This window comes from Lupinus angustifolius, chromosome LG05, assembly GCF_001865875.1.
Source record: "Lupinus angustifolius cultivar Tanjil chromosome LG05, LupAngTanjil_v1.0, whole genome shotgun sequence".
Lineage (NCBI taxonomy): Eukaryota > Viridiplantae > Streptophyta > Magnoliopsida > Fabales > Fabaceae > Lupinus > Lupinus angustifolius.
Window position 1 is genome coordinate 862,132 of NC_032013.1, and position 25,098 is coordinate 887,229.

General features: G+C 30.5%; 2 protein-coding genes across 3 annotated transcripts; one reads left to right on the forward strand and one right to left on the reverse strand.

Annotated features, from left to right (window-relative positions):
• LOC109347317 (cell division control protein 48 homolog E-like) lies at nt 7,057–11,940 on the forward strand. Its single transcript, XM_019587076.1, has 9 exons — nt 7,057–7,167; nt 7,271–7,430; nt 8,109–8,337; nt 9,048–9,814; nt 9,898–10,119; nt 10,246–10,317; nt 10,404–10,685; nt 10,967–11,326; nt 11,455–11,940. Exons 1-9 carry the CDS (start codon nt 7,139–7,141, stop codon nt 11,758–11,760), a joined length of 2,427 nt encoding a protein of 808 aa, XP_019442621.1. The 5' UTR covers nt 7,057–7,138; the 3' UTR covers nt 11,761–11,940.
• Nucleotides 12,285–14,199, reverse strand: LOC109347318 (AAA-ATPase ASD, mitochondrial-like). 2 transcript variants are annotated; one of them, XM_019587078.1, is made up of 2 exons: nt 12,724–14,199; nt 12,285–12,624 (listed from the first exon to the last, which is right to left on the reverse strand). In XM_019587078.1, coding segments are annotated over exons 1-2 (1,419 nt in total). In that variant the 5' UTR covers nt 14,142–14,199; the 3' UTR covers nt 12,285–12,623. The 2 variants fall into 2 exon arrangements, with proteins under 2 accessions (XP_019442623.1, XP_019442622.1); XM_019587077.1 differs by having other exon boundaries at nt 12,285–14,199.

Consider the following 25,098-nt stretch of genomic DNA (forward strand, 5'->3'; position numbering starts at 1 on the left):
ATAACATATTATCACTCTTTAACTAATTAAGAAGTCTTTTTTTACCAAAAAAAATAAAAAAGGTCTTTGTCTAGTTTTACATATAGTTTTTTGTTTTAATTAAATGGTTTTTAATTTAATCTTTAGTTTCATTACTCATCAGTAATTAAGCGGTAGGTAGAGTTAGGAGAATAATTTTTACTATAAGTATATTATTACAATTTAATTTGACTTTTAGTGTAATCCAATAACGTAATTAAATATAAGATATGATTTAGTTTTTTTGGTTGATGTTGAATTACTATGTAGGAACCAAACTCAACATGAACAATTTGTTTGGTTTGGTTCCATTGTTTTTTAGTCTTCAGCTTGTAAATTATATTTCATAAGATACTCATTGTTATTTTAATTATCATTTTACTTAATTAACTAATATTTAGAGTTCAAAATTGTTCATCGACTCCTTCTAACCAGAGCTTTCTATAACTCTAACTTATTACCTTAAAAACTCACAATCATAAATACTACAGGAGAAGTTGTGGCATGCAAAAGTGCTTGCTTGGATGATAATTTTTTTCGATATTAGAGAGTCTAATATTAGATAAAAGTTGCGACATATAATGATAATTTTAAGTTATTTTTTAATATAAGAAATTAATTTCCTTCTTATATTTCAATACTCGAGAATCTAGTATTGGAAATGAGTTTAACTCCAAATTGTTATATTTATGCTTTTGATTAAGCTTCTCCATTGGTGAATTTTGCATCATGAGACTATATGGTAACATTTTGTCATTCTAGATAGAGTTTTACTAAGGACCATGAATTTGAGTAGAAATTGCTTACATCAATGGCTTGGTATAATTGGAAGTTGGTGGTAGAATCAATTAAGCAATTAATCCATAAGGCATGTTTGATATATTACAATTAAATTGCGTATTTCATATTGATTATTGTATAAGCATGAAGAAATATAGTGATTAGTGCATAATGAATATTCTAAATTGATGTCAAACGTTCCATTGTCACTAGTCAATAGTAGACACTCCAAGAGAAAGATATGTCTTCACTTCTTTTAGTGAGTCAAAATTCAAATTTATCACCTAATATTTTAATGTATCAATTTTGTTAATCAATAAAAAATAATTCAATTCGATCATAAAAAACAGAGACTAAACTATTTTATAAATTTATGTGACTTTTTTTTTAATATCACTCATTTTGTAGTTAATATTAAAATAATAATATAATATTTGTTTCCTTTAAATTTTGACAAGGATAAATAAGGTAATACAAATTTATTTATACTATATATAAAGTCAAAACTTGAAATAAATTCCCTCATAGTGTAATTTTTATTTCCTGTTTTGCCCTTATAATCCTAAGCAACCACCACCAACACATTAATTAACCACATATCTGACCTTAAATTAAACATTATCATAAACACACAAAAAATATAATATAAAGTATACCGAACACAACAAATATATTATAATTCTAAAAATGAAATATAAAAAATTGAATATGTAATATCATGCAATATTCATGGCAGTATACACTAGTAAGAATAAAATCAAAACATAAATTATTTAGTATTTGACTTGTCAAATTATAATTATAACTTGCAAACTTAAAAAAAAACCTAACCAAATAAAACTAATTACTTAATTTTAATCAAATAAAATATTGATTAACTTAATTTGAAAAATAAATAAATTACATGACATGATTACTCATGATATTATTATTAATTTATTTATTAAACATAAATTATGTTATTATTATTACTCATTATGATTGATTGATTTGTTAAGATGAATCTGATAAACAACAAAGAATGAATGTGAATATGGGCCTAATTGATATGGATCCGGCCCATTACAAATCTTATATTTTCTTTGAAAATTATTAGGGTTTCATATTACGCCGACCAAACATTCTTATAAATTGCGTCTACAATTGCAGCTTCTTCAACCCATCTTTCTTCTTTTCATTTCAAATGTTTTGTTTTTTTTTGTTTACTTTCATTATTTGATTTTCATTCTCTATATATCATGTGATGAGGATAAAATAACTGCAACAATATGATTGGAATTTTATTCCAATGATTCTTATATACTTAACTCTCTGATGATCATTTCCTCTCGTTTTTTCTTTCGATATCTTCTGATATCGAGTTTTCGACTTCGGTATAATGATAAGGTTGTTTTATTTTAATGTTTTTATTATAGAATTAAGTTTGATAGAGATATGATGATTTTTACATTGGTCCGTGTTTCTGATTTACTGTGACCGACAACCTTTTCCAATTTCTGATCTCTATATGTTGTTTTGTCGATAATTGTGAATGATGTAGTGATATCCTATGAAAAATTTATGCATATTTTTCCTTTTGTTTTTATATAATTTTGATTCTGCTGTGATGATTTACGAATAAATTCACATGTCAGACTTCAGAGATTTGAAAAAATCAATGAGAATGAGAATTCTTTATTCTGAGCAGAATTATATTTAATTTTATAATTAATTATGATAATTGACGGGAGATTCATGATCTAGGATCTCAAGCTATATGTGGGAGCAAACTATTCTATGTTTGTATATTTCTCAAGTAACCGTCATATAACAATGCTTTTAGGTGTTGACGGCGCCACCGTCATTGGTGGCGTCTCCGCCTATTGCTGTCTCATATTCCATTGCCTTGTGGAGCGGCGTCGCCGTCTTTACCATTTCGGACTGGCCATGAGACTAACATCTATTAAATCTTCTACTGTTTTGTTTTAATTTTTATTATTTTTTGAATGGTCCTTCTGAATATGAATATTTACATATTCTAATATGTAATGGCTTTAAAATAAAATATTTTATGTAGAATGTATGTTTTACATATTGAAATGTGATTTTGCTTGTGGGTATATATTATCGTTAAAGATTCACATTTTAAAAAATGCTGCATATCTTGAACATTCGCTGATGCTGTACTTTGGGATGCTTTCAACTGTATCTAGAAGATGGAGATTGATGATATTCACCGTGTATTGTACAATGATTCATATTTTCTAAATAACAACAATTGAAGTGATGAGTTGGGGAGTTTGGGTTGGCTCAAAGTGATTAAGGTAGGGAGCTATATATATGTATGTTATATAAACCTAATATACCAAGAAGAATAATAGTCAAATCCCTATGTTATATAAACCTGATTTTACGAAGGCACAATTGACCGAATTATAATGTTTGACTACTCACTTGTTCCCGACAAATATTATCTTCTATTCTTGACCAATGAATTTGGTGAATATGATGAAATATGAGGAGTTTTTGCACAAGAATATAAATAGAAAAATATAATAAAATACTAATAATAGTTGTCTCAAGAATATCAAAAGGAATTAAGAGGAAATAGGGAATATTTAAGATTTTAAAAGAGTGATAAAGATTTAGGGCAAATATATTAATAAGAATTTTTTTTAATGAGATGATACACTGATAATATATAAAACTTTAAACTATGAGTGTATACTTTTTTTTTTCTATTAGAAATCAAAGAACGCAGAAAGAATGTGTTTTTCAATGAATTGTTTTGGTTTCTTGGACACCATACTACCAACTACTACATCATAATTGGAAATCAAAATGATAATTTAAATTTATCAATGATTAAGTTTGCAACATCATAAAATTTGAGGACTAAAATGCATAATTACCTATATTATAATATTAGCAACTTGTTATTGTCAAGTAAGTTTGTTTTTAAGGAAGTTTAGGTTAACAGAAGAATCTGACCCTATCTAGTCACTTGATTTTGGTGACTAGATATAAATATGATAGAGTTTCATCAAGTGTGTAATTGTAAGGGATAAACATGATCCAAATCCTTATCAACCATTACCCATGTTTTTACCTACATATTCAATTTTGTGCAACGTCTCTTTGTCGTATAGTGTATTTTGCTATAACAACTTACCAATTAATATAATTTCACATTTTTAATTGTATTCTTCAAATGGTTTTGTTATTGATTAAGACACTCTAGAATAAATGATTTGTTGTCACAATGTGCATATTATTTCATATATAATCGCTTATCTAATTTTTCATACCGATATATTGGGTACTTATAAATTAAAAAACATTAAAAATTATTTCTAGTAATTTATGTATTTGTTTGCTACAATCTTATATGTTATTGAGGTAATCAAGAAGAGAAAAAATTATAAAAAATAATTTAAAGTTTTAAACACATTTTTAATTGATTATTTAAACCTTAGGACATAAAATTGATTTATTAAGATTGTTCAATAAACATAATATTATATTACACATATCAATTAACAACATAACATCACTACTTAACAATGTAATATCACTTTTTAACAACATATCAATTACATTTAAAAATTAACAATATAATATTATGGATTAACAATATATATATAATATAGGGATACACATTTTCCACATCTTAGCCATCAATTCTAAGAAAATATGATTGTATAGATTTAGTCACTAATTCAAACCATTGGATTTACCTAGAATTGGTGGCTAAGATGTGAAATAAGTTATTTAAACTTACTCTTAGAGTAAGTGAATCTCCTCCCATATATGTGTATGTATTTATATAGGAAGGAATAACGTGTTTGGGTACACATGGTCCGGACCGAGACACATCCAACAATAGGTCTTCAAATCTCATGTCTCATTACCAACGATCCAAAAACACGAACCCATACCCGACGCATTGCATATATTTTTTGCTGGTACCCACAATTATGAATACCCATTGCCTTCCATATATATATATATAAATATATAAATGAGTAACAAAATATATATATATATCATTTCATATAATAAATTAAAAATCAACCATAATAAGTAATATTGATAATATTTTATATACAAGAAACACACATTATACTTAATCATGTATAAGGTTAAATAAAATTAAATAGCTAACTCGATTGATATTTAGAGTTGAGTTAGTCTCCAGGTCTAAAGTTAGACCTAAATTTAAAATGAAGGATTGTTTGGCATTCATTTGTAAAATATTTTTATACAGCATCATCATTGCACATCATTTTTATATTGATTTGTCTTAAATATTAGTAATTAGTATGACTTATAGATATTAGTAAAGAAACTTGTGAAATGCTTATTCCACCTCATGAAAGTATTTTATTACTTCCTATTATTTTGTCAGAAAAACTTATCAAAATAAGTTGTTTTTAGCTTTTAAAAAAATAGTTTATTGAGGAAGCATTTAATGAAGATGGTTAGCCATCACACTCTTACTTTTAATGTTCCATACATGCATTCTAATAATACATAGAAAAAAGGGTTCTCTATTATGGTTTCTCATGTCAATGAGCATTATTCACATTCTTAATTATCATTTTTGTATGAGTATTGTTATATCCTCCTACTAAATTTTTATACCACAAAAAAATGACGCATATAACTTGTAATCCAATCATTAATAATTAAAGTATCTTATTGTGACACATGTCATCTTCGTGTGGTTAAGAAGATTAGTATGAAGATATAATATGAACTATGAAGATATACCATTTTCCTTTTTGTATTACCAAAGCTACCATTCTCTTTTGAATGAACTATTACCTTTCGGGATGTATGATTGTATTTCCTAATAAGTATATATCCTAAGACTTGAACCTTTGAACTTTTGATCATCTTAGTATCCAGTAATATTTTACACAATTAGACCAACACTTTGTTAGTTATATTCTTAATTATAAAAATAATAAGAACATCTCCAATAGCAAATAACATTTTAATTTTGTTTGAGTCACACATATTATCTTATAATTTATTACAACTTCTCATGAAATAAGAACAACATATATTCTTTTTACAATGAGAGCATCTTCGATATCAAATAATATCTATATTATTATTTGGTTCTCACACATTATTTTATAATTTATAATAACTTCCTATATGAAATAAGAACTAACACATATTTTTCTCTCACAATGACAAACATCATTTTTATTCTTATTTAGGTCACACAATATCTACCTTTTTCCCACAACATATACCTTTCTCATCACTTTCCCCTAGCTAAGAACAATCAAGAATTGTTTTTATTTAAAAACAAAAAACAGAAAATAAGAATGACACAATGGAGAACAGAGTAAAAATATTCTTATTTTGTTAATAACAACCATCGTATAATTCAGAAAATAAAAATGATACAAACTACCTCATTTTAAACTAACATCTACCCTTTTTCTTCTCCCTTTCTCTTTGTTATTTTTTTGTCTATTTCTTATTTAAGAATATAATTCATAAAATAAAAATGTTATACAAAAGGAAAAGAATATCCTTATTTTTATAAGGATAATAACAAGGGGAGATACTCTAACAACTTAGAAGCATTGTTATTAATACCTTGTAAAATTGATTTGTATTTGATTTTATTTAAAGAATCTCAGTCATTAACCTTAATAGTTTTATCTAACTGATTGATATGTATTAGATATTATTACATAAATAAATTGCAATAATTTTTGCTTGGATTGGATGAATTTTATCTCAAAATCTATCCAAGCATTCTACTGAAAAAGATTAATATTCTCCTATTGATTAGAGAATATCATTAAAAAAAAACTATTCATATAAGCTATCAACAAAATAAACTATCCTGGTTGTGAAACAAAACATGAATACTATTTGCAATTTTTCCCATTAGGCGAATGATTAAGTGTCTTTTGAATTCTTAAATGAAGATTGATAAAGATGAATAATGATTAACAACATAATAACAAAAATATACACAATTCCCTCTTTTCTATCGAATCGATCATAACCACTACCGACATTTCACGAAATTATACACCACAAATAAGAATTAAAAAAGAGACATGCTATTCTATAGAAAGACATCACGATTCCTCGTGGAAACAAAGAATTTGATCAGACTAAAATATTCCTACCAAGATATGTTTAAATGCCAATTTTATCTTATTGGAACCTTAAAAAATAAAATAAAGGAAAAAGAGTATTTTAAATTTTAGTCTCTTTATTTAAAAGTAAAAAAAAAAAAACTCATCACTACCTAACACTCTTTTAAGTATAAATATCGATTATTTTTTCTCTTTCTGAATAATCGAATTACTTTCTTCTTTCAACGATGGCAAATCAACCTGAGTCTTCAGATTCGTATGTTTCTTTTCACAATTCTTCATCTTTCTCTTCTCAATTTTAATTTTAATTTGAATTTTATTGAATCTGATTCTGCTTTTAATTTTAATCTCTTTTTCAGTAAGAAAAAGGATTTCAGCACTGCGATCTTGGAGCGTAAGAAAGCGCCGAATCGTCTCGTCGTCGATGAGGCCGTTAACGATGACAACTCCGTCGTCGCACTTCACCCTGAAACCATGGAGAAGCTTCAGCTCTTTCGCGGTGACACGATTTTGATCAAGGTAGAGTTTGTGTATTTTCATCAAATTAGGGTTTTTTTTATTTGTGTAATTTTTGAGTTGATTTGAAAAGTGTCTTTTTTTTTGTGTGTGTGTGTGTGAGGGTTTTTTAAGATAGGGGAATTTCAATCGAGGTTAATTGTGTTTCACATGGAATTAGGGTTTTGAATTGTTGATTTTAAAATTGAATCTCTTGGTTTTCATGAGGGTTTTGAATTTAAGTAGTAGCTTTAAGAAAGAGGTTAGTGATTAAAGTATATCCAATTCCTTTTTGTTGTTGTTTGAATTTAGGTAAAATTACATTGGCTGTTTGGTTTAATTAGACCCAGTAATTTTTTTTGTTTCAATAGATTCAATGTAATTTTAATCATATTATTGTGGGTTATTGTTATAGGATTTGAAGCTTATTTGGTGTTGACTCTCTTTATAATAGAAAACCCTGTGTAGTGAATAATTACTGCTATTAGCTTTCTTTTTTACTTTTGACGGGGCAGTATGAATTTGTTCTCTGCTTGGATATTAGAAATGCTTGTTGGTATGAAATTGAAAAATGTTATGGAAGTTGTGGGGGGCAATGTTTTTTATTTATTTTGTAGTTGTCACTTATCAGTTTTTTGGTAACTGTAACAAGATAGCATCCCTCTTTAATTATCTGTTTTCTTGGTCGTTTTTTATCTCTAGGGAAAGAAAAGGAAAGACACTGTCTGTATTGCACTTGCTGATGACACATGTGAGGAGCCAAAGATAAGAATGAACAAGGTTGTGAGAAACAACCTTAGGGTCAGGCTGGGAGATGTTGTCTCTGTTCATCAATGTCCTGATGTCAAATATGGAAAGCAAGTTCACATTCTTCCTGTTGATGACACTATTGAAGGGGTTACTGGGAATCTGTTTGATGCCTACCTAAAACGTAAGTCATTATCTCAACGTTTTTTCTTGTACATTTCTCTTTTTCTTTTGTTGATAAAACGTTTTGATAATGACTATTATTTTTTAGAAGAATATTAGTTGTTAGCATTGAAAGTTGAAGATCCTTGTAAATAGACCATGTGTTCCCTTTGTTATGGGTGGTTCTAGTGTTTTAAATTGCGGTTGTGATCATAGTTGCGATGTGAATTTTTTGTGATTAAAAAATATTTTTGAATTTGATTTGGTTCAATGCAACCTAATGTGGTCTGACGTGGTTGCGCTGCAGCCCGATACGGCCACATCATTGTGATTTAGTGTCATTGCGCAGTTATGACGTGGTGCGGTTGTGTGCCACAACCGCAATATTGCGGCAACATCAGGTGTTGCAGTCCACCATTTGAAACAATGGATGGTTCAATATGACGAGTTAGTCATGGATTTGTTTATCTAAGTGATAAGTGATGGTAAATCTTGAGTTTGTACATGGAATCTATCCTTACTAAATGATGAAGAAAATAAACTCTTCCTTGAACTATTCAGTTCCAGGCTTAATACTAAATGTTCTTTGAGATTTATCCCAATTTGTTAAATGGCAGTAGGCCATCTTATAAGTTTTGTTCTGTTGTTTACATTGCCATCCTCTCGGCTCCCTGGAATATATTTGTTGATTCTATTTCGTTATGAATACTAAGTCCAGTTTTATTTTTGCAGCGTATTTCCTGGAGGCATATCGTCCAGTGAGGAAGGGTGACTTTTTCCTTGTAAGGGGAGGGATGAGAAGTGTAGAATTCAAGGTTATTGAGACCGACCCTGGTGAGTTTTGTGTTGTTGCTCCTGACACTGAGATCTACTGTGAAGGAGAGCCTATTAAGAGGGAAGATGAAAATCGACTAGATGAGATTGGTTATGATGATGTTGGTGGTGTAAGAAAGCAGATGGCACAGATTCGGGAGCTGGTTGAACTGCCATTGAGGCATCCACAATTGTTCAAGTCTATTGGTGTCAAGCCACCAAAAGGAATTCTGCTCTATGGACCCCCGGGGTCCGGTAAGACTTTAATTGCCCGTGCAGTTGCAAATGAAACCGGTGCCTTCTTTTTCTGCATCAATGGCCCTGAAATCATGTCAAAACTGGCTGGTGAAAGTGAAAGCAATTTAAGGAAAGCATTTGAGGAAGCTGAGAAGAATGCACCTTCCATCATCTTCATTGATGAGATAGATTCAATAGCTCCAAAACGGGAGAAGACTCATGGTGAAGTTGAGAGGAGAATTGTTTCTCAGCTCCTGACCCTCATGGATGGACTTAAATCCCGTGCACATGTTATTGTTATGGGAGCTACAAATCGTCCCAATAGCATTGATCCTGCTCTTAGAAGGTTTGGAAGGTTTGATCGGGAGATAGATATTGGTGTTCCAGATGAAGTTGGGCGTCTTGAGGTTCTTCGGATCCATACAAAGAATATGAAGCTTTCTGAAGAAGTAAGATTGAATTCTTTTCCCACTTAGTTGTGTTTTGATTTGAAAGTTATCTCTTATAAGCTTGTCCATTGTCTTGTTTTCAGGTTGATTTAGAAAAGATTTCTAAGAACACCCATGGCTATGTTGGTGCTGATTTAGCTGCTTTATGTACTGAAGCTGCACTTCAGTGCATCAGAGAGAAAATGGACGTAATTGATTTGGAAGATGATACCATTGATGCTGAGATACTGAACTCAATGGCGGTGACAAATGAGCATTTCCAGACTGCTCTTGGGTCAAGTAATCCTTCTGCTCTCCGAGAAACAGTAAGTATTTTAGCACTTTCTTATATCACTGCTATGTTTCCTTTCATTGCTCTCCCTTCACCAACACCTAATTATACCTTTTGAACTTTGATGTATCTGTAACTTTGATTTTGCTAATGAAACCAGGTTGTTGAAGTGCCAAATGTCAGCTGGGAAGATATTGGTGGTCTTGAAAATGTTAAGAGAGAACTTCAAGAGGTAACTTGAGTTCTTGCACTGAACCACATTAAACCAGTTGTTTTATCTCATCTGCCTTTGGGTGTTAATAATATTTTCTTTTGCAGACTGTTCAATATCCAGTGGAACACCCTGAGAAATTTGAGAAGTTTGGAATGTCACCTTCAAAGGGGGTCCTTTTCTATGGTCCTCCTGGTTGTGGTAAAACCCTTCTGGCAAAAGCTATTGCCAACGAATGTCAGGCAAACTTCATCAGTATCAAAGGTCCTGAGCTACTTACAATGTGGTTTGGAGAAAGTGAGGCTAATGTGAGGGAAATTTTTGACAAGGCTCGTGGTTCTGCTCCATGCGTCCTATTTTTTGATGAACTTGACTCTATTGCAACCCAGGTTTGTACCACAGTCTAGGCTATGATTTGGTCATCAGGCAAAGTTCATTGGCTTTTGAAGTATTTCAATTTTCATTTTAAATATGTTAAAATATTGTTAGTTAGTGTGCTCCAAAGACATGCCGTGTAAAGTTACAGTAACGTCATTTGATCCATGTAACTGTTCCTTGCTTCCGTGTTAATGGCTTTGTTGAGGTGCCGTGTGGGTGATTAGTATGTGTTTAGACTACTGTAATTCTATTGTTAGCCATGTCTAAATCTATCATGTGCTTTATCCTGCAGAGAGGCAGTAGTACAGGAGATGCTGGTGGTGCTGCTGATCGGGTTTTGAACCAGCTGCTTACGGAAATGGATGGGATGTCAGCAAAGAAAACTGTTTTCATCATTGGGGCCACTAATCGACCAGACATCATCGATCCTGCTCTTCTGCGACCAGGCCGTCTAGACCAATTGATTTATATCCCCCTTCCGGACGAAGAGTCCCGCTTTCAGATCTTCAAATCTTGCTTGAGAAAATCCCCCATTGCAAAAGATGTTGACCTTAGAGCTCTGGCTAAGTATACTCAAGGATTCAGTGGTGCTGATATTACTGAGATTTGCCAGCGTGCGTGCAAGTATGCTATAAGGGAGAACATTGAGAAGGTACACAGTTTGGGGAGCCTTCTTCTCTGTAATTCCATTAATTAAATGCATTGACAGCCATAGAATTGTTTATATTGGAATCAGCTTAAGCTAAATTTCTAATATTCCCCCCCAACATCTCTTGGCAGGATATCGAAAAAGAAAGGAGGAGAAGTGACAACCCTGAGGCCATGGAAGAGGATATCGAAGATGAAGATGTAGCAGAAATCAAGGCAGCTCATTTTGAAGAATCAATGAAGTTTGCCCGGAGGAGTGTGAGCGATGCCGACATTCGCAAATATCAGGCATTTGCTCAGACATTGCAGCAGTCAAGAGGGTTTGGATCTGAGTTCAGGTTTGCAGATAATGCCAGCTCTGGTGCTGCTGCTACTGCTGCTGCATCTGACCCCTTTGCAAGTGCTGGTGGAGCCGATGATGATGATCTTTATAGTTAGGTCAACTTGTGCTTTTGTTTTTATTTATGTCTGGCAATTCTACCTTGTTTATGTACTTCTCATTTTCTTTCTGCATGGCTTCCATTTGATTATAGTCTCTTCTAAACATGGAAAGAATTTTCTGTAAAAAGACACCTTTTGAAACTATTCTCTCAGAGTTTGGGTGCCACTACTGTTTTATATTTATATGCCTCACGTTCCCTCAATTTGTAGCAAATCATGACAGAATTTATGAAGGGTGGGTGTAAGACACCTATTCAATGAATTTAATTGGTATCCACACTTTTATATATATACTGATATTTTGTGACATGCACTATATATTTTTTCTTATAATCATGTATTTTTTTGTATTAATAAATTAAACTTATATATAAAATTGTATAAGAATGTATAAAATATGACATATCCATTTATAATTCGTGAATCAAAGCTTAGAAGCTTGCTGTTATAATATTACATGCCTGTTTTCATTTCTGTTTTTCAACCTTCCTCTCACCCTTTTTCTGCATTTCCACCATTAATTCACGTTTTAGTGCAGTCTGCTAAGGAAAAAGTGCGTCCATGCATTTTCTAGATTTTGTTGAGGTTCAGGTACATATAGCCACTGGCCTCATAGGACCAGTATAGCTCTAATTTTCTAAGGTTACATTGATAGAATGAGTATACAATGTCCTTGTCTTATTCATTCCCTTCCACTAACCCATTCCTTTAACTCAGGGATTGGACTCAAATGACTTTGAAAAAGGTGATTCTGGCATCTTTAGCAAATTTGAATCTAATTTTTATCTAAACAAGTCCAAAATCTTCATCCAAATGCTCAAATTTGTTAAAGTCACCAAAACTCACAAATTTTAAAGTCATTGACTCCAAATCCAATCAAGTCTCCTTATTTAGGTAGACTATGCTTTGCATCAAGCTTATGTGGAGTGTCTTACTGCGAAATTTGATGGCTAATGAGAATATTGATTGAGGGATGGTTCACTCTTTCTTGCAACTTCCTCAGATTTCAGATTGGCTTCTTCTTTTTCCAATTCAAGTGCTTGAATCAAACTCTTCAAATAAAGTTCTGCATCCCCTGAAGAAGTCTTAGGCATCAAATGTTCAGCAACTTCAGCTGGTGTGATTTTAGTTTCCTTCAGCAATTCACATATTGTGCCAAACAAATGGTGTGATTCAATCTTAAGGTAATTCTTAGCTAGCAACTTGAATGCCTCAAATCCACAATATGATAACTCTATGTGCTTATCCATTCTCCCTTTTCTAACCAATGCTGGATCCAATTTCTCAACATAATTTGTTGTGAAAACTATTAGTCTTTCTCCACCACAAGCAGACCATAACCCATCAATGAAATTCAATAAACCAGAAAGAGTAACCTTACTATTCTTTCCTTCACTTTCTTCCATTCCTTGTTGTTTTTGCCTTGGATCTTTCTCTTCTTCCTCTTCCTTTTTCTCCCTTTTCTTCCTTCTCTGACCAGTTAAATCAAGTGAACAATCTATATCTTCAATCACAATTATAGATTTACTAGATGTCTCAATCAACAGCTTCCTCAATTCAGTGTTATCCTTCACATTAGTCAATTCAAGATCATACAAATCATAGCCTAAAAGGTTTGCCATAGCAGCAATCATTGTTGATTTTCCAGTCCCTGGAGGACCATATAGCAAATACCCTCTTTTCCAAGCCCTTCCAATTCCTGCATAGAAATCACCTGATTTGCTAAATGTGATGAGATCATCAATGATTAACTCCTTCTCTTTTGGTTCCATAGCTAGTGTTTGAAATGTTGCAGGGTGCTGAAACACTACATGGCTCCAATAAGAACCATTATTTGTATAAAGCTTCCTTTGCCTATTCTTAATCTTAATATCATTACCCTCTTTCATTACATGATTCAAGTATGTCCCTAAAATCATATCTCTATGATATTTATGGAAAGTTAGCTTATAATACCTCTTTTCATCTGTCATATGGTTGAATGAAATTGACTGTGATTTCATAACATGTTTTCCACTAGCCCACCAAAGCTTGATTCCATTGAACTCATCAGCTACTTCTTCATGATCATCCATGCTAAGAACAAGAGATTGATTGTTCTTAGCTATGTCACCTTTGAGTCTTTTTGCTTGTGTTGATGCCTTGGAACTGAGGTAATTTTCTATGGCTGAGTATGCTTCACTTCTCATCAATCTTTCACCTGTGAATTCATGGAATGTGATTTGGATGTAAGGGTAGATTAGAGTTACTAATCTTTGAGAGTATTTTTCAAATTGGTTTATGAGTTGAGATGGAAAAAATCTCTGAAACATAGCCCAAAAAAACATGAAAGAAGCAATAATGGATCCTATGTATGCAAACATGTCTCCTGGTTTCATCTTTTTAGGTCTTATCCCTCTTTCTTTCTTGTGTGGAGGATGGTTTTTTAGGCTTTGTCTTTATATAGAAAGTGATGACTTAGCAAGGAAGCTTCTATCTCTTCTAGAAAGTTAACTCTTAAACCATTGACCAATAAGAGCATCTCAAATGAAGAACAAAAAAAATTCATTCTTATTTGGGTCTTATACATTATTTTATAATTTATATAATTTCTCACAAAATAAAAAAATGTATATTTTTTCCGTACAATAGCAAACATAATTCTTATTTTTATTTGAGTTCACAACATCAACTTTTTTCCCACAACATCTACGTTCATCCTCACTTTCCTTTGGCTAAGAACAACCGAGAATTATTCTTATTTAAGAACAAAATCAAAACATAAGAACATCACACTGGAGAACAGAGTAAAAATATTCTTATTTTGTTAATAACAACCACTATGTTGCTCTAATGTGTTGTTCTAGTATTGTAAGGCTCCGCTAGATCTTCAGGAAGACTAAAATGTCAATGATTCAATTCATGTGAGTGACATTTGTTGAAAATGATAATCACACACACTACAAATAAATTAATTCCTTAGCCAAAAGAGTAAGAAGCTACCTTGATAATAGCAAAACAATTGACTAAATGTGAAGGTACCTCCTTCATCTCATAAATTATTTAATAAAAAATTGCATGTGGAAGCCATATCATTAAAAGTTTGTATGGTTCCAAACATATAAATAAAGTACTGTGCGATCAATTAAATGTACCACTATAGTACTGTGTGCATATCATTTATGATGACCCGACACATTCATTGATAATATATATCATTAGCTATTGAAAATACTGAACATACCAGTATGAAAATTGAGTATAATATATATATATATATATCAACAGTAATGATTTATATATAATTAATATATTTTTTATTTTGAAAAATCAATGATGATTAAATAGAATATTGGGAATAATCCAGTGCATGCTTTTTTTTTTCTGTGGAAAATTATGCTATGTAAAATCACCCTCCATGAACATTGAACATTTTCCAATACTCAATCTATATTCATGAACATTAAATAAAAGAAATGATATTTCTTATTTTCCAACGCTAGCTATATTTTAGTCTTATTATTTGGTTTTTAATTAGATAAGACCATTATGTGCGATCAAAATCTCCCTATCAAAATAACTGTATTTTCTAATTAAGAGAGTAATTCTTGTCAAATTTATGTACCCACTTGTTAGTATTTATCCAATGAAGTAATTACATATGAATATTTTATAAAGAAAGATGAGTGATTGTGCATATTTGTCTATATTCTCAGTGTCGGCAAGAAAAGCAAACACTTTCTGCGTGCCTTGTCGTGTTACTAACAATATCTAAATATTGTATAACCTAGATAAATTAAAAGAGAAGTTGATTTCTGTTTCATAGGTAGGATCTTCTATAAGATCTTGATGTGAATTTGTGACAAGATAGAATGTTATAACTTGATTTCTCATATTTTATAATTTCATATTGAGTTGATGTACTTATTAATATTGTTTATTTTACTTGATATGGGTAATAATTTCCTTAAAATTTGTATAAGGATAAATTTTTGTAAGCATATTTTAAAAAATATTACATTTCAAATCTTACTTTAAAAACATGTTATCTCATTTTATATTTTATAAAATAGGTCATTATTAAGAAAAATATATAATAATTATCATATTTATAAAAAATTTCTAATGTTAAGGTGTTCAATAATATTTATCTTCCTAAAAAATATCTACGGTTCCTGACTAACTCTATTGTTAGGATCATCTCACACATGGAGGTTGTTTTGCTTTATTTACCAAAAAAAATAATATAACCACTACATGGGCTCAAACATACATTTTCTATTATTGATTCAATAATAGTAATAATTCAGTAAAAACATTATAATAAAAATAACAATAATATTAATAATAATGATAATATATAAAACAATAAGTTTATATACATTAATAATAAAATGGGATGGTCAATTGGGTCTAAAAAACACTTTTTATCTAGCCTAAAGCCAACCTATTAAGGTAAGCATACTTTCTACCTTACCTATTTTAAAATGGGTATAATCAACTTTCATGGGTTACTAATGGATTAGTTTTCCATTTTCTCATCCTGAATGTTATAAACAAATTGAAATAAATATAATTTTATAGGGTATGTGTTAATTTTTAAGTTAAAGTCATAATATATATGACTTTAACTTAAAAATTAAAATCAATAATTATTAACACATAGTCAAATGATTAGTAATCATTTTGCTTAAATATCACTCACAAATACTAGCAAGTTGATAGTCACTCACATGAAAATGCATTCCTATTTTTTGATGTTGAATATAAATTTTTTACATGCTAAAAATATCAAATATAATAAGTATCACATGATTTTTCATTTATGTGTGAAATACTTGAGAAAAAATCTAATAGAAAGTGACACTTCTCTCATAATGTCTATATATATATATATATATATGGTCTCTTGCTATTGAATCCTTTAAAAAAAAGAAACTCTATCTTTGACAATAGAAGCTTATTTCCTTTGGTGGTCGAGTAACACTCCTAAAGTCGGCTCTTTGTTCTTTACCTATATATTATTTTTCATTTTTTAAAGCCCCTATTTCTGTTATCCATGAGCTTAATAAAACCCATAGGAGGTTCCTTTGGGGTAGGGGTGAAGTTAGTAAAGGTATTCATTGGGTGAGTTGGAAAATGGTGTGTAGATCAAAAGAGGAAGGGGTCTTGGGATAAAAAATTTATGCTTGTTTAATTTGTCCTTATTAGGTAAGTGGAGATGAAGACTTCTTTTTGAATGAAAATTTCTTTGAGTAAAAGTTTTGAGATCTAGATATGGAGTAGATGAAGTGGCTATGAGAGGGGTTAATGATGTCGAGTGTTTTAAAAGGGGGTCGTCGTGGTGGAGAGACCTAGGTAGTCTTAGCAATAGAGAGAATATGATACACAATGGGTGCTTTAACGAGGGTGTTTGTAGGAGAGTTAGTTGTGGCCAGTCCATTATGTTTTTTAGAGATCTTTGGGTGGGTGGAAATTGCCTTAAAAATTGTTTTGAAAGATTATTTCAGGTGGCCATGGACAAAGATGCAAGTATTAGCTCATTGGGAGAATGGAGGAATGGTGTCTGGTGTTGGTCTTTGAATTGGCGAAAGAACTTGTTTTTATGGGAACAAGGAGAAGTTGAAAACCTTCTTAAATTCTTGGAGGATGCGAGACTTGTCCAAGACCTTGATGATGGGTGGCTATGGGTTCATGATAAGGGTGGTTTATATTCCATTCGAAATGCTTACAAAGTGCTTCAAAATGAAGTTACAAATATTGATAATGGTTTCTATAAAAGGTTGTGGGCTTGCAATGTTCCTTCAAAATTGAGATGTTTAGTGTGGAGAATGTCCTTAGATGAAGTGCCTACTCGTTCGAATCTGGCTAGACATGGAGCTCTTGGTGATTAAGCTCCAACAGAGTGTGTTTTTTGCAGTATGATGGAAGAATCCATTGACCATTTGTTTTTCACTTGCCCTTCGTCTTGTGGTATTTGGCAAAAACTCTACTCTTGGTTCAGGCTCTGTTCGGTTATGCCCAATGGTGTTAAGAGCAACTTTCTTGCTCATTGGAATTTGTTTCGGTTGGAAAAAAAGCTTCATCAACAATGAATTTCTACTTGGTTCGTTGCTATTTGGTCCCTTTGGTTGGTTAGAAACAATGTCATTTTTTAGCATTCTACTTTTAACCTAGATGAGATAATGTTCTCAATTCATCTTCATTCTTGGAACCTTCTTAATGCTCGTTTTTCTGGTTTTACTTTCTTCTTTATGGAATGAGTTTGGAACTCTTCTAACTGTCTGAGTTGTATATATAATATCCTTATGAATAAGAGTACTACTTGTTCTTCCAACTCTCACTATTTTCTTATTTATTAAATGAATTGCCAATCAAAAAAATAATTAATTCAGAAAAGTTAGGTAAGAAAATAAAATGCAAATATTGGTTGCATTTACTAGATTTTTTTAAATTTATTAATAATTAGTTTATTAGAAAACTGGTATATGCAATCAAAATAAATATTTGATTTAGTAATATTACAAATTAACCTAAAAAAAATACTGACCAAAGTGAACATAAATACATGATTCAGTTTGGTTTCATGGATTTCCTATATATTTTTAAAAATGATTATTTATCAATTAAAAGTTCAAAATATATTATAAGAAATATTGTTTTGTCATAAAAGAATATTATTGTTATTATTATTAGAAAATATATCAATATAGATGAGTGAAAATATTGAAACTCATAATTGTTTTTTAGTATCATATATAAAACCTACGTAATTTAAGAAGAAAAAACGAATGATCACATATATAATAATACAATCCAACACACACATGTATATATATATATATAAATATTAAATTAATAACATATATAACAATAACTTCACTATTAGTAACACATAACAATTTGGTAACACACATAACAATTTGGTAACACATATAACAATTTTGTAACACAGATAACAATTTCATAACACATATATCAAATAATAATATATAAAAATCAGTAACAAGTATAACAATATATGCATACCAATTTATAATATATATTAGTTTCAAACTCAGTATCTAAGAAGTTAGAATATCTGTTTGAAATCATCAAGATATTGGGAAAGTAACACATAATAACAACTTAGTAACATATATAACACTACAACTAAGGGTGGCAATACAAACCAGCTCGGTCCGTCAGAATATGGGCTAGCCCGATCCGACCTTTATTGCTAAAAGGGCTCGTAATGCCAGCCCGACCCATATTTGGCAGTGCTAGCAAGCCAGTGGGCTAGCCTGATTTTTTCTTTTTCAAAACACACATTAAAGCTTTTAGACAATAATAAATAATTTTCACGCCTCATAAATGTCTTTTAAAACAAAAAATCAGAAACAAAAGTCCGCAGTCTCACAATAATATACCGTCCTAGTTTAAAACTCGTAAATTCTAAGCAACAAACCAACATAGTCTTAAACTTTTACGCTCATAATTCATAATAAAACTTATAACTCATAAGTTTTAAACATTAGATGTTTTGTTGGAATAAAATGTCTCTATTTTTTCTATTATTACCACCATCAATATATATATTTTATACTGATATTATTTTGTTTGGATATTATTAGGGTTTCAACTGCGCCGAGTAAACATCTTATAAATAGGGTGCACCATAGCAGCTTCTTTCACACACCTTTCTTCTTTTTAATTCAATGCTTCATTTTGTTCTTCTTTACACTTTTGTTATGTCATTTTCTTTCTCCATACATCAAGTGATGAGAAAAAAATAACTGCAACAATATGATTGGAATTCTATTCCAATGATTCTCATGTATTTAAGTCTCTGATGATCATTTCATATATTTCTCGATAAATTTTTCTCTTTTCAGTTGTTTGATAGAGATATGATGATTTTTACATTGGTCCGTGTTTCTGATTTACCGTGACCGACAACCTTTTCCAATTTCTGATCTCTATGTCACATTTTCTTCTTTTTCGAAGAGTCAATAATAAGAAAACATAAATTGTGGATAATACAGTAATATTGTATAAAACTCTTACAGGTATATATTTTCTTTTTGTTTTTATATAATTTTGATTCTGCTGTGATGATTTAAGAATAAATTCACATGTCAGACTTCAGAGATTTTAATAAAATCAATGAGAATGATAATTCATTATTCTGAGCAGAATTATATTTAATTTTATTAATAATTATGATAATTGATGGGAGATTCATGATCTAGGATCTCAAACTATATGTGGGAGCAAACTATTCTATGTTTGTATATTTCTCAAGTAACCGTCACATAACAATGTTTTTAGGTGTTGACGGCGCCACCGTCATTGGTGGCATCTCCGCCTTTAGCTGTCTCATATTCCATTGCCTTGTGGAGCGGCGTCGCCGCCTTTACCATTTCGGACTGGCCATGAGACTAACATTCCATTCCATTTAGGTTTTATTATTACATCTGTCACGGTTTTATTTTATTTTTATTTAATTTTTGTCAGTTTTATTATCATATTTTTCTCTGTTTGATGAAATTTAATAGTATTTGAAAACAACGTCATTAAACTCAGACCGGTCATTAAACTCAGACCGGTCAATAACATCAGGTACTGGGTCAATGAGTTATTGGTTTAACCAATGGGTCATTGGTTAGACAGTTGGTTAGACCGGTTAACTCTGTTTGCATTAAAAATTCTAAAAAATTATAGTACTATGTGATAATGTTCAATAATGGTATACTCAAAATTTTAAAAACATTACCATCTCTAATTAAACAACAACAAAAAAGAATTACTACTGTATGATCATGAAACAACATATGAACTATGTTTTCACTACAATAGTTGGCTTCTACAATGTTTTCATATGATCATATTTAAAATTTAAGTAAATAATGAATATTTTGTTATAATGTGAACTAACAAATGACAGACATATGTTTTTCAATCGGAGACAACAAATGACAGACATATGTTTTTCAATCGGAGACATCAATTTGGTTGTTTTTAAATTTTTTTTTTTTTAATAGACTCGTCCGGTTGAATTGGTCTGACCACCCATGTCACTCAAGTTTAAACCGATCGCATCAACCTAATTTGATATAAAACCGGTTTGATGTCTGGTTCATGGTTGAACTGGTCCAACCAGTCAGTTCGAGTTGAGTTTTATAACACCGTTTGAAAGTATTATTTTTTATGAAATTTATTAGTATTATTAAATTTTGTCACAATACATATTTGAATGACATTGTTATATTGATTATAAAACATTTTTTATTCTAAAAATGACAAGTGCCAACATGCATGTGACTTTGATGTAGAATGCTCCAATTCTCAGAACAGAACACGTATAATAGTAATAGCACTATAAAAAGAAAAAAAATAGAGTAAGAACATACCAAACAAACTGTGCAAAATGCTGTAAAATAAATAAACTCCATTATTATGGCATACAACAAGCTGTAAAAAATGCCAAAAAGTAAATTAATAAAAGTGTAAAATATTAATTAGTACATTGATTTGGCCAACGTGTGCAAAAGAATGCAAAAACTACTTATAATCACATTTGAAGTGTTTCCACCACACTTGAACATGTTTATAAAAAATGCAGTGACATATATAGAAGAACATAAGACAAACAAATTGACTGCAAGTACAATGCAATATCCAGATTATGATGAATCTAATGCCATGAGCTTTATATTTTCAGCATAATATGATTGACTTGGAACAAAGTTTGAGATAGGGTTTGGGACAACGCATCATTGTCCTTATAAGTAATAACTAGTTGTGTATCCAAGTGTGGCATTAGAATACCCAGAAAAAAAATGCCATCACCAAATGACACCTAACCCTACAAGCTAAGGTAGTTTATTTGGGATGAGGATCCATTATCTGAACTACGTCCATAACTCTGTCCCAAACCATTCATAATAAAACAAAAATAGATAATATTTAATTTTTTAAATTAATGTGACATATTATGATTGGTTTAAGACAGACTTTGAGACATGTTTGAGGACAACGGATCATTGTCCCTTTATTTGGGACATCCACATGACCACCCTTATAAATATTAAGTCAGTTCTAAATGCATAAACCTACCTTAGTTGAAGCATGCACCAGAATGAACAATAAAAAGTTTAGTATATAGAACAAACCCTTCTGTTATTTATGAAAATATGAAATAATGAAATATAATCCGAAGCCAACTATAGTAGAAGTTGTCATCTCTACTAGGCACAAGCCTCTTCACTTTATGAACCATTTCAAGTCCAAAGCTATCATCTCTTGAGGTAAGAATCTGTTTCTTTTTGGCCTGTCAAAGCTAGCATATATATATATATTATTAGATATTAAATAAGCATATGGGTTAGTGTAATGTGGAGATTTTGATGAAAGTAGTTGAAGGATATATTCAAGTGTAACAATGAGTGTAACGAAGAGATTTTGGTTTAATATGTGACGTCGAACTTATAAGTGAGTCTTCAGTCTCTCATAACTCAATAGAACTCCTTGGTGGTTAGAGACTTCCTAGTCATAAATGGATATAAAACTGGTAGGTAGCACTCATTATCATTGGTGATAATAAGCCATATGAGATTTTGATAATCTTATAAGTTCACTCATGGATTTTGATACTTATTTAGAAAAGTCATATATAGCAAATGAGTTGCTATTATAATTTCAGTAAATAGAGTCCAAGACTAGTTAGTCATTGTAGTTTGATCTAACTAACCCTACTTGGCTAAAACTCAAACCCATCCACTAGATCTCAGCTACCAACTATCATAACATCGATGAATCTGTATCATCTCCAGTATTAGATAGTCCAATATGAGATGAGATGACGACACATGTCCTTAAGGATAAAATGAACAGTATAGATTTTAATCAAGTCTTTTATAGTCTTACATTTCAATATTGGAGAGGATTTAGGCCTGACATCGATCTACCACAACTATTATGACTTCATCACTACACATAACTGTTAGATATGAGTGATATGATCTAAAGTCGCCAACATCATGGTTTGATGAAGACATGAGATAAAGGGTGGTGGCACTGGTATGCAAAGGGAGAGCCAAAACCTAATATTACGTTATCTTTTTGCGAGTTAGTTTTTATGGGGAATGAAGGGAAATAAAAAACTTCAAAATTACTTTACCATTGTACATGTCTCTTAGGTCTTATTTATACATTTTTTCTTTCAAAATTCAATTCACAAAGATACGATATTTTTATGATGTCTAACCCATTTTTATGTGATCAAATAGTAGACAAAATTAAAAATTGTCATGTAACCTCTCATCAAATGCACCCTTAATACAAGTTAATTTTACATAATCAAGTTATCTTTTATAGTCACGATTCTCACAAATACTTTGCTAATAGGGAATACATTAAAAAAGGTTTTTTTAGGGTTACATACTTAGATTAGACAATGTCTTCGTAGACAAAATGCATGATAATTATTTAGTCTAAGATTAATTTCCATTTTTTTACATGAGATTTCTTTTATATTGTTACTTTGCCATGTGTTTCTTCAATGGAAGCTTTAGTTGGGTTTGGCTTATGCATTCTTTATTTTGTGTAACTTGAAACCTCAAAACGCATACCAAAAAAACCAAGACAAAAGGAAATGGTTAGAAAACACAAAAATATCAAACACCCTTTTATTGAAATTATATAGATTAAGAATTTATTTCTTTTGCTTATACAAATTACTCTTATTTATATTCATATTATACTAACTATACCTACATGAGAAAAAAATAAATAAGTATAAATTTAGACAAAAAAAATAATGATGAGTGTAATTAAGTTAAACAAATATGTTATATTATGGAGACAAATTCGACTAATATAAAAGTCAATGCCTCTTCGTTACATTTATTTGTTAGAAAAATATCAATAATTCTAAGGAGATTTTGTTTAAATCACTTTTATACTATATTATAACGAACCAAAATTAATGATGATTTGTTGACTCATATACTATTTGAATTTGTCTCCACACTATATTATATTTCTTTTAACTTAATTACACTTATAACTTTTTTATGTTTAAAAGATTACACTTATAACCCAAACATGGCTAATAGGTGTAATGTGCATATAAACCGGAGGGTTTGTGTATGTGTAAAAAAGATGTGTGATTTATGAAATTTCACTAAAAATTAGGGATATGAGTGTAATTTACTAGAATATTAATTATGTTAATTGAACACCTTCAATATAAAACCAAATATTTGTGAGAACCATACCGAAATGGATGGTCCGACCGGTTTGATCGTTGACCGGACTTGAAAACAATTTTGGGTTGTAATCTTAACACGAATGAGTGGTTGGACCGCTATCAGTATTGTGAGAACCAGACTGGACTCGATGGTCTGACTGGTTCGATCGCTGACCGGACTTGAAAATAATTTTGGTTTGTAGTCTTAACCAAATGAGTGGTTGAACTGCTTTGAACTGATGAAACTCCGGTCGGTCCGTGCTAAACCTTGTTAAGATCTCGTGAAGTGAACCAAACAATTTACTTAAAATTTAAAAGAACGTAACATTGTTCTATTATTTTATTTTACTTCGATCTTCAATATAATTATATAAAATTTTATATTTATATAATTATATATTTACATATAAAAATTATTAATTATATATTAAATCATCTGTTCTGATCGGATAGTTTAAATATTTAAATTAATTAAACATAATTTTTAACATCTTCTGACGAAATATCACTCTCTCACATTACGTTGACAACTTGACATCACTATCCCACCCAATTTACATAAAAGTCCAGTGTCCCTATCAAACATCAAATCCCAGGATTAATAAAAAATTATTTTAGTATGAATATTGGTTAATCAATATAGTAGTATGTACCAAAAAAATATAATATATAGTAGCTTTTGGTGGTCGACAGAGGTAGCCAATTATGTGATATTTTAATTATATATATAATAAATAAATCCTTTGAAAACAACCCAACTTAAACAACATAATGTATTGTCTTTACCTTGGTTCTTAAATTCATATAATAAATTAAAAAGAAATACTTTACTATGATAGTGGTATCTAAGTTTCTTCCAATCTCTGTTAGTTGTATTGTCTCAATTTTCACATAAAGAATGAGTACAACTACAATTTCAGACTTGCCCTTCATTGCAAGGAAAAGGGATGTATGATTTGAGTCTATTAACTCTTGGGCATCTCCAACAACAAATAAAATATTCATTTTTATTTGAGTCTTACACATTATTTTATAATGTATTATAATTCTTTATGAAATAAGAATAATATTTTTTTTCTACATTATTAAACATTATTCTTATTTAGGTCCTACAATATTTAAAT